The sequence below is a fragment of the Bos grunniens genome, chromosome 13 (genome assembly GCF_055505025.1).
Source record: "Bos grunniens cultivar Pamir isolate PY7600 chromosome 13, Bosgru_T2T1.0, whole genome shotgun sequence".
Lineage (NCBI taxonomy): Eukaryota > Metazoa > Chordata > Mammalia > Artiodactyla > Bovidae > Bos > Bos grunniens.
This window is the reverse complement of record NC_141177.1, coordinates 32,120,690-32,132,544: the sequence shown is the minus strand read 5'-3', so window position 1 is coordinate 32,132,544 and position 11,855 is coordinate 32,120,690. Positions and strand designations below refer to the sequence as shown.

The following is an 11,855-nucleotide window of genomic DNA, read 5'->3' as shown; positions in this document are numbered from 1 at the left end:
GGTGGCCACAGCTGTCAGCACCTAGCTCATTCTGGGTGGGGTTAGACACTCAGCCCCCATTGCTTTCTCCTCCCCATGTGATCTGATCCACATAGCCAGGGTGGTAAGAGGACTCTTAGAGCAGAAGCTAGGCAGCCTAGCCCCACCTTCTTATCTCTTGCAGAGGTGGGAAGGTGAAGAGTGAGAGTCCTGGGCAGCTGGAATATCTACTCTGCTTGTATCTGCTGTGTGACCTGGGGCAGGTGAGTGCCCTTTGAGTATCCAGGGGCCTTCCTCCTCATAAAACCAGACCACTTGAGCATTCAGGGTGGTACAGGCAAATCTCAGAACTGTGCCAGGGCTCTCTCTCTCCTCTCCCTCTACTTCTTCCTCTTTCTCAGGGGTCTGCACAAGTATTTTCCCTTTTCTGGGGCAAATCCCGTCACCCAGATAAGGCTGGCTTGGTGCCAGCCGCCTGCTCAGTGGAGGGGGCTTCTGGACTACACTTCTTGAGTAGAAGCCCAGCCCCCACCCCCACCCCTCCAATATCATCCCTCCTACCTATTGTGCCCTTGCAGCAGGCTCAAGACCAAGACTGAAGACCAAGGAGCTTAAGAAACTTGGGATCGGGGGGACAAGTTTAGACTCAGCCTAGGACTCTCAAGTCTCTTCTTATTGCTCTGGCAAGAAACAGCCTGTTTTCCCACCTGCAGAATGGAGCGAATAATCACAGCAAGGTAGAACTTTAACAAGAAGTGGGAATGACACTTGACATGTTGTGTGAGCACTCTGTATCAGGCAGTGTCTTAGTTGTACATTTGCAAAGGAGCCCCTACCATCATAGCTCATATTTGGGCTGGTGTGGGAGAGAGTAATTTGCTGTGGTATTCCAAGGGGATTTCCTGACACATCCAGATTTCTGGTTCTCCCAGATCGGCCCTTTCCTACTCTTTTACCTTGACCCTGGCACCTCCTAAGTGGTGGAACCTTTGCTGAGTGCTGGGGATAATGAAAGTCATTTCCCTAATAGAGCAGGGAGGCTTCTGGGAGGCATTAACATTTGAAATTGAATCTTAAGAGAAATAGCAGCTTGAGGAGAGCATTCCTGAGCATATTGCAGATGCAAGGACAAGAAAATGTGAAGAGCAACTATGGGGGATTTAATTCAGCGAGAGGTGAGGAATGAGGCAGCAGAGGGTCTAGGTCCTAAAGGCTGAGACTTTTAAGTTTCTGAAGGCAATGGTGAGCCACTGACAGTTCTAGAGAACAGACTTGATGACATCATTCTTGCCTTCTTGGTGCAGAATTTAGGAATGGAGAGCTAGTTTAGGAAGATGGACCCCAGAAGTGCTTGAGAAGCCAGATGAGGGGAACAGGGAGGCTGAATCCAAAATCTTGGCAAGACTTGGGAAGAGGGTATGAGGCCACCTCCCCAGGAGTCTTCCAGCCCCAATCCGGAGACTTGCCCCTGCTGTATTCCACCATCAGGGTCTGCCATAGTCTTATTAAGGGCTCCACAGGACACAATGCTACTTACTCAGCTTGCTCAGTGCTTTATTGAACCAAGACCCTTCTAGATGACTCAGCAGAGCCTTCAAGAAGCCCTGCCCATTTCCCAAGATTCAGAATCCAGAAGTGGCTGGCCTTAGTTTAGCTGCTTTCATAAAATTTCCTTTTGAATAATCTCCAAATCTTAAAAGTGTAAAGATTTTGTTCACACAGACAGGCACATGTATACTCCTGCTGCAGGCAGTCACACTCACTGAAATGCCTCAGTTCAGTGGTTTGTGGACAAGGCATTGTGGGTCTATGGCCATCCATGCACCCACTATCCATCCACACTTCCATTTGTCCATCTGTCCATCTGTGACGAGACAGCAGCAAGTTCTGACGTGGGTTCAGCCCCCAGGGTTCACAGCAGTGAGGGCTAGGTTTCCAGTGGGCTCAGGATGCAGGCCTTAACCCTCACCTAGGGGCCTCCATGGATAATAACATCCCTTTCCGAGCCACAGAAGCCAGGGCCAAGTGGGTTATGAATGTTTGTATCTTTAACAACTGGACAGGGAAAACCTAAACCTTAGCCTGTAACTATCCTGAGATGGAAAAAAAAAAAGAGATCAAACATACAAATAACACTGAAACAGGAAAGAGGAAGAGCTCGTGCCTGTGCTGGAGATGTTCACATGAAGAGACGGGAAGGAGAAGGGAGTTTGGCACACACACTTAGGAGTATGTTAGCACCTGGGACATGGTGCTAACTCCGAGGGTAGCGGTGGCTCCTTCTAGGAGGCTGGAGCTTTCTCTCAGCCACATACATATAAACAAAGCTCTTAGGAAAAAAGAGGCTTTTCTGAATACAGCAAGACAAAGGGTTAACCCAAACAAGGAAGAAAAAGACACCAAAAAGGCTCCTGTTAGACACAAATACTTCCTTTGAGCTAGACTTAATCCAATTTCACTTAGTCAGCAGGCTGGGCTCTCCTGGAGTGAGGATGGGGGTGTCACCAGGATACGGAACACGACTGGAGTGAGACAGAGGATCAGGGCTGGTGCAGGCAGACAGGACGCCCTCACCATCTTTTCCCTGGACAGCAGACCCTCAGCCCCGGAGGCCACAGGGCAGCTGATGCCCAGGCCGCACAAAGCAAGGAAGGCGGGTGGGACAGTTGCTGGCCCTTCACTGGTCCTGCAGGCGGCTGCAAAGCTCTCGCCGGCTCCGCTCGCCAGCCCAGCTGCGTGTCTTGAGGCGGAAGGTCTTCATTTCATCCTTGAAGTCCTCATGGTTCATGGGCCGGTAGTCTTGAGGCTCACAGAAGGTCTAGGGCAGGATGGGATGGGGCAATCAACATGGGGACCTGGGCAACTTCAGAGAGGACTCTATCCTCCCTTATCCGAGGGCTACTGCCTGGTCAACCCCTTTCCCTGTAGCCCAAACCTCCCACGGATGCTATGGCCACCCCAACCCGTGGTACCGGGTGCTGTGGGAAGAAGTCCTTGTAGCCGCCTTTGAGGATATACATCTCAGGATAGTAGAGGCTGGGGTAGTCGTTGGAGGCTCTGTCTCGTTCCCTGATGAAACGGCACCTGCGACCAGTAGGGGTGTGGGGTGAGAGCTGGTTGTACAGTGGGATGTATCAGGGGACCTGCTCCACGCAGCCACTCCTCTGGGAACCACAGAAGGCTTGAGTGCAGGAATGTCAGCCACAAGAACACTTTTAGTTCAGTCTGGCTAACTGGGTTCACAAGAGGTTGGGGAGACAGAAAAAGGCAAATCAAAGGGGCTCTGTGTTCAGAAGACAGTTACACAATCTCTGTCCGAGACATTTCTTCTGGGCCAGGAAAGTGGAGGCAGAAGGGAGACAAGTGAACCAAGTTCAAGAGGTAAGAGTCAGAAGGTCTGGACAAGGCTGGGTGAGGAGATGGAGAGAGGAAAGAACAATCGAACCCTGGAAGGGCCAGCATCACTGAGGACTGGGACAGGGCCTTTGGATTTTAAGGACACCGCTGGAGAGTTAGAATTAGGTTTTGTGGAGATGGCGGCAATGGACAGAGGGAAGATGGGAGGCCTGACGGAAAGGATGAGAGGAGACAGGAGGACAGTGCCATGCACAGGGAAGCAGGGATACGGTCTGCTCCAAGCTCCAAGGTGAGATAAGAGGCCCAGATCAAGGAGGGGCCAGGGCCGGGCTCACGCCTCTTGGCCACTGGATGGTTCCAGCACCCGAAAGCCTAAGCAGGGAAGGTAAGGAGCAGCACTAGCTGGCTGGGCGGAGCCAGGACTCACATGCGGGGGCCCCGCTCAGATGAAAATTCACAGTGGAAAATGAGGATGATTCTCTTATCCAGGCTGCAGGGTGTGATGGGGCTCTGTAGCAGGAAGGTCTCGGCATCCCGTTCCAGAGGCAGGTTCACAGCAGTCTGCCAGAGAAGCCAGGGGTCAGGCCGCAGCTGTGCGTGGCTGACCCTGCCCTGTGCGGTCCCCATCTTTCAGATGAGTGACTCCACCTCTTGAAGGGCAGATCCTACCCCATGAGAGAGTGCATCCTCTGGGCAGAGGAAGGACAGAACTGGATGAGTCTTCAGGGCCTCTCCCGTCACCCTGCCTCACCTTGATGTGCCCGCCTTCATACTCATAGGGGTATCTGCAGTCAACAATCACAAACTTCTCCACGATGTGGCTGAACTTGCCTGTCAGCAGAGCCACCACCTGCAGGAGGCCGCAGAGGTGGGTCCCAGTGGTTCAGGCTGGCAGGCAGGGGCTGACCCAGTGCTTGTAGCCTGACTCCAGGGGAGGTTAACAAGCAAACAGAAGTCCCAAAGGCACTGAAAAATAACTCATCCCTGCATACCGTTTCTGGTGAGATGTACTTGAGGTCTTGGTGCTTTCCATCCACAGTCTGTAGGAGGAAGGCCTGAAGGGAAGGTGAGAGAGAGTGACATTGGCAAAACTAGGAACCTGAGAAAAATGAGTTTTTCCTCAAGTCTGAAAGCCAAACTTGCTTGACTTTCCCTTTTTTTAATATTTATTTGTTTGTTTTATTTGGCTGCATCCAGTCTTAGTTGCATGGGATCTTTGATCTTCACTGCTGCATGTGGGATTTTTTGCAGCACTTGAACGCTAAGTTGTGCCATGCGGGATCTAGTTCCCTGACCAGGGATCCAACCTGGGCCCCCTGCATTGGCAGCATGGAGTCTTAGCCACTGGACCACCAGGGAATTATCTGCTTTGACTTCAAATTAAGGTCTGGTTCCCATAGCAACCAAGGTGCCTCTAGGGTCTGATCCCCAGAAAACAGCCTTCCAAGGGGAAATGAAGATGGGGAGCAGAGGATATGAACCCTCCATGCCTCCTGCCCCCATGCTTTGCCAAGCAGGCCCCAGGAGGCCCCCGGCAAGATGGAAATCTTTTCCAAGGTGGAGATACCACTGATGCCCTGGACAGATTTGAGATAGGAGATCAAAGAGAGCCAGAGAGAGGAGTCTGGGTGAGACTACAGGATAAGACGCAAAGGACAAAATGAGGGGCTTCTGGGAGAGTGGGAGTCACTGAAGCAGTCGCTGGGCTCAGGGGCCACATAGTAAAGGCCCGAGCCTCCTGAGGGTCCCACTGCTGGTACCTTGGAGTAATCCCCGATCAGTTCTCGGTGGTCACTGTCCAGGATATTCTCAATCTCATCATGACACAGAGACTTTGAGCGGAGAATGCGGGCTTTCTGTGAGGCAAGTGGCAGCCAGGGTCAGGGGTGAGGCTGTCCCTCAGTGCCCTGTCTGGTTAGCATCCCCCTTCCTTGCACCCTGCCCCCCTCTACAAACCCAGCTGAGACGGGCTTACAGGGTGGACTTGGAGGGTGGCAGTCCAGCCTAGTCCCAGCCCAGGACGGGGGTACTCACGGGTTCCTCAGCTTCCTGCAGTTCCTCCTCTGGAGGAGTCACGCTCCTTTTCCGCTTGTTCTGTACAGGCAGATCCCGGTCCTGCGGGCGCTCCAGCCTCTTGAGGATGGGCCGGATCACACCGCAGGGCATGGACGGAGAGCGGAAGAGCCGCTGGCACTTGCTGTACATGATGAGGTCCTGGCAGAGGTAGCAGGTCTGGGGTCAGCATTCCTAGCCCCTGCTTTCCATCCCAGTCTCACTCAGAGGGTAGGGCTCCACCATTCCCAAGTTTTGAGGGGCCTCTCCAGGGGCTCACCTGTTCCTCTTCCTTTTCTGAGGTCTTGACCAGTGGGGCACTAATGAGGCTCTCCATGCCTGGGGGAACTACATCATTCTCCTGAGGCCAGATCAGCAAGGGTATGGTCACACTCGCAGGCACAGGTCCAACACCTAAGGCCCCAAGTCCTCCAGGGCGGTTTTCCCAGTTCTCCCAGCAAAATTCCAGGCCAGCAGCCCTTGGTGACCCTGCTCATACCGCCACACAGGACAGCCCCCAGGACCAGGAAACTGCGGGGCCCCACTCGCCAGAGGGACTTTAGCATAGATATGAGAAGCATGGCAATACAGGAAGACCAGGCTTCCCTTTGCCCTGCCCATCCACCCTCCACTGCAGCACCAGCCACTTCCTCTTCTCTGATTGGCCAGAGGTCAGGCTGTGACTCAGTTACCTCCAGTTGTTCTGACATTGAAATGAGGTCATAGTCTTGCTGTAGGAGCTCAGAGCTTACCTCTTCCAGGAGATCTCAGGAAGGGAGAGGTAGGGGGCCTGACAAGGCAAGGCTGTTTACCTTTAAGTCCGTCTCCAGGATATCCACGAATCCATCGTCTTCCTCAACAGCCCCTGTGGAGGGGGTCACGGAGAACTGGCATCGGGCCAGGGGGATCAGTTCCTCGACTTCCATCTTCCTCTCAGGGGTGAGACACTGCATGGGTGACAAACAGACAGAGGAGACTCAACATGGGGCCCGAGACAAGTCTCCACCCTAACCTTCTGAGAAATAAGGTTCCCACTGCCTCAGGGCTCAGGATCACCCCCAAGTTTCCCAGGCTGCCTTCACAGGCACCTGCCCTGCGCGCATGCCTGCCCTGCAGGGGTCAGCTCTCCTGGTATACCATCAGGTCGGGAGCCGAGCTTGGCCTCTGGGCAAAGGCTTCTCTGCGGCTGGCCCACTCCCCAAGAGCACGGGAGTGGCTGGGATGTTTGAGTTTCCCTGGCATCTTGAAGACAAATCCATCCTGTGGGCAATACAGAGGGATGCATGATCAAATGCCAGAAAACCACTCCAGTAAGCCCCCCTCTCTCCCTGAAGTGCTTCGATTCTGGCCTTCTGGAAACATACATTCTCTTTGTCCTCCCCAGAGCCGTGGGCAGCTTGGTCACACGCCTCAGTCTTCCTCCAGGTGCCAGACGCTTGGGAGTTGGTGATGTTCCGTAGCACAGGACTGTGGCCCAGAAGCCTCCCCTAGAGAGCCAGGAGGGCAGTAGGTACAGAAGGCTCCATTCCCCTAGTGCCAGCCCAGGCCATACCTTCTCCCATCTCTGCTCCAACTCCCCCAGATCCCCTGTCCACCTCCAAAGCCCCATCTCCCATAGCCAGACAAGGGACACCCAACTGCTTCAAGTCGACCTTCCGAGAATCAATCCAGGTCCCTCCTGCCCTCTATAATCCTAGCCAGTAGGCCCAAGTCTCTCAATGGGCCTCAGAGGACACTCACCGGCAAGGACTGGAAACGTCGGATGGCAAACTGCTCACTGCAGAAGGAAACAGGGACACCTCAGGGCTGGAGAGTCAGGCTGTGCCAGAGAACACGCAGGGTGCCCCTCCACCACAGAGCCCTGTACATCCTGGGGCCTATTCCACCCACACGGGGCAGGGAGCCTGTGCAACGAAGGCCAGAGCACTTACTTTTGAATAACTCGGCTGGCTGCCTGGATGGCCTGTTCAAACCTAGGACAGAGAAGGGTCCCATTCAACCTAGGTCTCCTCACAGCCCATTGCCTATCCCCAGCCTTGGGTCCTCAGTCCACAAGGCCCAGGGGAGCCAGAGCTCAGGCCAGGGGAAAGAGGAGGTAGGAAGAATGCAGCACCTATCATGGGCCCAGGTATAGGGGAAGAGGGAGATAAGAGGCAGCCTGGGATTTTAAAAGCTGCCCTGAATGGAAGAAGCCTGAAGAATGGCAGTGACAGAGACAGCTGGGGTAGGTCTTGGGGTAGCTGAGGAGTTACCAAGGCAACGGTCTCACAAGCCTGCCCACAGGCCTTCCACCTGTATGCAAATCACCTCAGCAGGGCCATATGGCTGCCAGGAAAGGCATCCATCCATCCCATGACAGGCCTTGTCCTGAACATGTGGGTGTCTGCAGGGCCTGGATACCAGCAAGGCAGGGCTTCCCTCCCCTTGTGTGGGATAGTCCTGGCTCCTCCAGGACAGGGGGCTGGTTCAGTGTGCCCCTGGATCAGCCCTGGTCTGCCATGTCAGACCCCCTAGTGACAAATGTCCAAGGTCATAACCTCTCCTCCCTCCTGTGGAATTTTAGAACCCAGCCTCTGTTCCACCCCCTCCTCCTGCCTTAGAAGAGACCAGCAGGCAAAGAATTCCAACAGATGTTCCTTCTGAGCCTAGCTATGTTACCAGAGACCACCTGCCAGGCAGGGCTTTTGTGTGTCTCTGTGTACACACACACACACACCTCTTTCTGTGTAACTGTTAAGGCAGGTGCAGTGTTGGTGGTGGGAAACTGAGGGCTAAAGTGTCAGGAGGATAGCCCCCCCACCCCTCACCCAGGTGGGGCAGGGTGGCTGTATGCAGCCAACCTGGCACCAGGATGACCAATTTAATTGGCTTGGTTTTCAGTCTGCACCTGGGCCCTAGGGGTAAAGCAGGTTCAGCTCTGTGTTATCATCAAAACCCAACCTGCAGTCCCCACACCACCACCCAATGCTCTCCCCATTTCCTGTTTATGAACAAACCTGCAGCCCAGCCCAGTCTGATCAAAGGCAGTGGGAGGAAAGACAGCCACCGCCCTAAACCCAAATCCACAGTCGCTCAGCCCAGGCCGGGTTTGCCCGTTGTTCCCAGTAACGCCTGCTCTCCCTTCTGGGGCCTGAACAGCTGGATGGGAACAGCTGTGCTCTGGAAGGTACTACTCCTGCCCCACAACCAAGAAGCAGAGAACTGTGTTGAGCAGAGCCCCTCAACTTCTCCACTCTCCTTCACAAAGGGCCTGGTCCAAGGGTTGGCCAGCAGATGAAATGTCACTGAAACCAGTGGTGACTGATAGGAGGGCCAAGGGCCAAACCAGCTTGCAGCAACTGTTTTGTTTGGCCTAGAGTAAATTAAAAACTTTGAATTAGTTGGACCATATTTTAAAATTTTGATAATTCACAGGAAAGAAAAATATGTGCATAGGCAGAAAGGGCACATACAGTCCTGTATTCCCACAAGAGGCTCCCTGTGGCTACTGTCCTGAACCCATTCTAAGCTGCTCCCATGATAGTAGACCCTTCCCTGAGACAAGCAGAATGCCAGGACATGGAAAGGTCAATTAGTGCCCCTATACAAGGGTTTAGGGAGGTCTGTTTGCTCTCCCAAGCTCCCCTAGTGAGTTTAGGGTGGAACTAAGATTCTCAAGGGCAGGTTCCCCTCCTTGACCGTGTGGTCCCTCTTCTCTACTCACGTCTGCTCTGCCATGTTGGGGTCCATAGGGCTGGGAGAGTCCATGCACAGACCTGAGAGACAGAGTGCCTTGGTTTGAAAGTGGTGGCATTTCCTGCACACTTTTCCCTACCATGTCCCAACACTATTCAGAGAAGGGGGGAAAACCCGTTTTTATCTTAGGTCTTGATACATTAAAAACTGAAACAAAATCCACCCATAGACCCCAAGGGCTGACACATGGCCAAGTTACACAGGGCTCCATTCCCTATTTACTATTCTTGCTGGAATCGCCTATTACTATGGAAACTTTAACGCCTAAAGTTTAGGCTTTAAACCAAAATTCTGCTAAGCATTTTTCTTGAACTGATTTAAAATAATTTGTTCTAGAAGAGATTACCGCTTTTAATGAAAGTTAAAGCCGAAGGCAAGTGAATGTTATAAAATGACAGATTTTCAGCCTAATTGCCTCCCAGGTGGGGCTGTGGTTTAGGACTTCGGTGCCTAGTTTTAAATAGTAAGATTTCATCTCCCTTGGAGGACCCCACCCAGCACCCATCGCTCAACCAGTCTATGCCGGCTGTGGCATGCCCCACCAGAAGTGGGCAGGGGGAGGCTGCCGGGGTCCCATCAGGTTGTGGTGAGGATGTTAGTCTGATCAGCAGGGAAGTAGGGAGGCTCAGGTAGCCCCCCAAACTCCCCTGGCACCCCTGGGCCTCACCTGCATCAGAAGATTCAGAGGACTCAGACGACAGGGAGGATTCAGACGCCCGACGGGACAGGGATAGGCATGTGAGCAGGCTGCCTACCTGACTCTTTGGGGTCTCGCTGGGAAGGGAGCAGGGACCCAGGGAAGGAGAAAGGTAAATGTGGGGCTCAAGGGTTGGCTGGCCCATGTTCCCACCAACACCACCGCCCACTCCCCCCAACCTCTGAAGTGCCCTTCCAGTCACTGCACTGTCTCAAGGAGGTGATGGCATCAAGGATCTACCCTCTTCTCAGGCCTTCTACAGAAGCCCTAATGTCTTCTCTTTGTTGATTGATTAAAGGTTCTCCTGGGTGCAGGGAAGGTGAACCCAGAGCAAGAGCAAGGAGTTGGGCTGGGACCATCCTGAGGAATGGTGGGGCAGCAGACAGCCCTAGAGGGCCATCCCCTAAACTCTAAAGGTCCCTACCCACCCACAAGCCTTTCTGGAGGAATGGCCAAGCCTTTGGCCTTTATTGCTTCAAGGACAACCCAGCCTGGAGCTGCAAACTTGCTCAGGGAACAGGACCAGTGTTTAACCCCTTTACCCCAGGAAAGAACTGAGGGTAGAGGGAACAGGACCACCCTCAAATTCCCCGTCCAGGCTCAGGATCCCCTGCCTGGGGCAAAATGGTGGAGATTTGAGCCAAGATTAGGGAGGCAGCATGGTGGAGGTGGGGAAGAGGGTCTCCAGAGAATGTGGCAGCCAAGAACAAGTCACCTGGAGGGTGTGAGCAGCACAGCTCGGTCCTGAGCCTTGAAGCAGGCTGTGTCTGGGATGCCTCTCCGTTTGGCACCCATGCCGGGTTCCGGAGAGGCCTGGGACCAAAACCTAGTGCGGGCCTCCCACCCTACACCGAGCATCCCTGGGGCCCCCTACCTGCCGAGCCCAGCGAGGTGGTGCATAGTCTGGGTGAGGGTGGTGACCGGAGAAGAAGCGGCCGCGCGCTCCGGGGACCCCAGGAGGCCATGAGCCCCCAGCCGGAGGCCTGGGAGGTGGCCAGGACGCTGGGCGCCACCGCGCATGCCGGCCGGACTGAGAGCCGAGCCTGCCACGGACTCCGGCTGGGGCAGCTCCATCGCGGTGGGGCGGGCGGGCCTGGCTTAGGGCGACCAACAGACGCCGGGCACAGCTGGCCTGGACGAGGTAGGGAGCCGGCCCGGGGTGGAAGGGAAGGGAGGGAGGAAGAGCAAAGGGGCAGGAGCGAGAGAGGAGAGGGAAGTGGGGAGGGTGGGGAAGGGAGGAGGGACACGGGGACAGGCTACCAGCCCAGGAAGCCTCTAGCAGAGGCTGCCACCTCCACCTTCTTATATATTCGAAAAATAACAGCGGCCGCGCCGCCGGACGCCACCAATGGGGGCGCAGTAAAGAAGAGAGGCGGGACAGAGGGCGGGGCTACTATGTTGGAAGGCGCGGAGGCTGGACCAGCCCGGCCTCACCCAGTTCCAGGCTTTGAGTCGGGTAGAGGAATCAAGGAATTAACCCTGGCACTCCCTCCCAGCCAGGGTTCAAGGAGCCGTGCTTCTCAAATTCCGATTCTCAGTATGTGGTTTGGAGCTACCCACCCCTCCAGCAAAGAGGGCCTCAGGAGATGCAAAAACTCTCTAGAGTAGCCTCAGAGGGACCCCACCGTTTAACATCACTTACATGTACTGGCTGGCATCATGATAGCCTCCATTCCAGGAATCTGCGGAATACAGCTGTGCAGTGCGGTGTGTGTTCGCCTTTCCACTTTACCGACAGAGACGATGAGGCGTAGAGAAGTTCATTAACTCGTTCAAGGTCACATGATTGTGCAGATGGTAGAGCTGAGATTCACCCTAGATACATCTACTCTCCCAGCTTCCCTGACCCCGCGACTGGCAGCTCCTGGGGCGGCCCCAAGGGTAATTCCCACGGGGAGCCCCCAGTGCTGGAAGTGGACCCGTGGTGGGGGCCGACACATAACTAGCCAGTGTTTCCGGGGGTCCCCGGTTAGATGTGATCCCAAGCTGCCCAGTTTTTGCCGGCAGCTCCAGAGGAGGCTCTAATGATTGGTCT

General features: G+C 54.6%; 1 protein-coding gene across 4 annotated transcripts; it reads right to left on the bottom strand.

Annotated features, from left to right (window-relative positions):
- Positions 1-1,516: 1,516 nt before the first annotated feature.
- CDC25B (cell division cycle 25B) lies at positions 1,517-11,192 on the bottom strand. 4 transcript variants are annotated; one of them, XM_086333341.1, is made up of 16 exons: positions 10,695-11,192; positions 9,791-9,897; positions 9,092-9,143; positions 7,320-7,361; positions 7,129-7,165; positions 6,753-6,875; positions 6,526-6,648; positions 6,201-6,335; positions 5,669-5,749; positions 5,371-5,550; positions 5,097-5,192; positions 4,329-4,391; positions 4,088-4,186; positions 3,764-3,897; positions 2,952-3,063; positions 1,517-2,797 (listed from the first exon to the last, which is right to left on the bottom strand). In XM_086333341.1, the coding sequence occupies exons 1-16, from the start codon at positions 10,892-10,894 to the stop codon at positions 2,657-2,659; spliced, it is 1,725 nt and encodes a 574-aa protein (XP_086189467.1). In that variant the 5' UTR covers positions 10,895-11,192; the 3' UTR covers positions 1,517-2,656. The 4 variants fall into 4 exon arrangements, with proteins under 4 accessions (XP_086189467.1, XP_086189468.1, XP_086189471.1 ...); XM_086333342.1 differs by lacking the exon at positions 4,088-4,186 and having other exon boundaries at positions 10,695-11,176; XM_086333345.1 differs by lacking the exon at positions 9,791-9,897 and having other exon boundaries at positions 10,695-11,176.
- Positions 11,193-11,855: the final 663 nt, after the last annotated feature.

Coding starts and splice junctions, on each gene's coding strand:
- CDC25B (XM_086333341.1), bottom strand. CDS start 10,894: ATGGAGCTGCCCCAGCCGGAGTCCGTGGCAGGCTCGGCTCTCAGTCCG. Junction 6,649..6,752: donor CTGGGGAGGACAAAGAGAAT/GTATGTTTCCAG, acceptor TATTGCCCACAG/GATGGATTTGTCTTCAAGAT. Junction 4,392..5,096: donor TGATCGGGGATTACTCCAAG/GTACCAGCAGTG, acceptor CCTTCCCTTCAG/GCCTTCCTCCTACAGACTGT.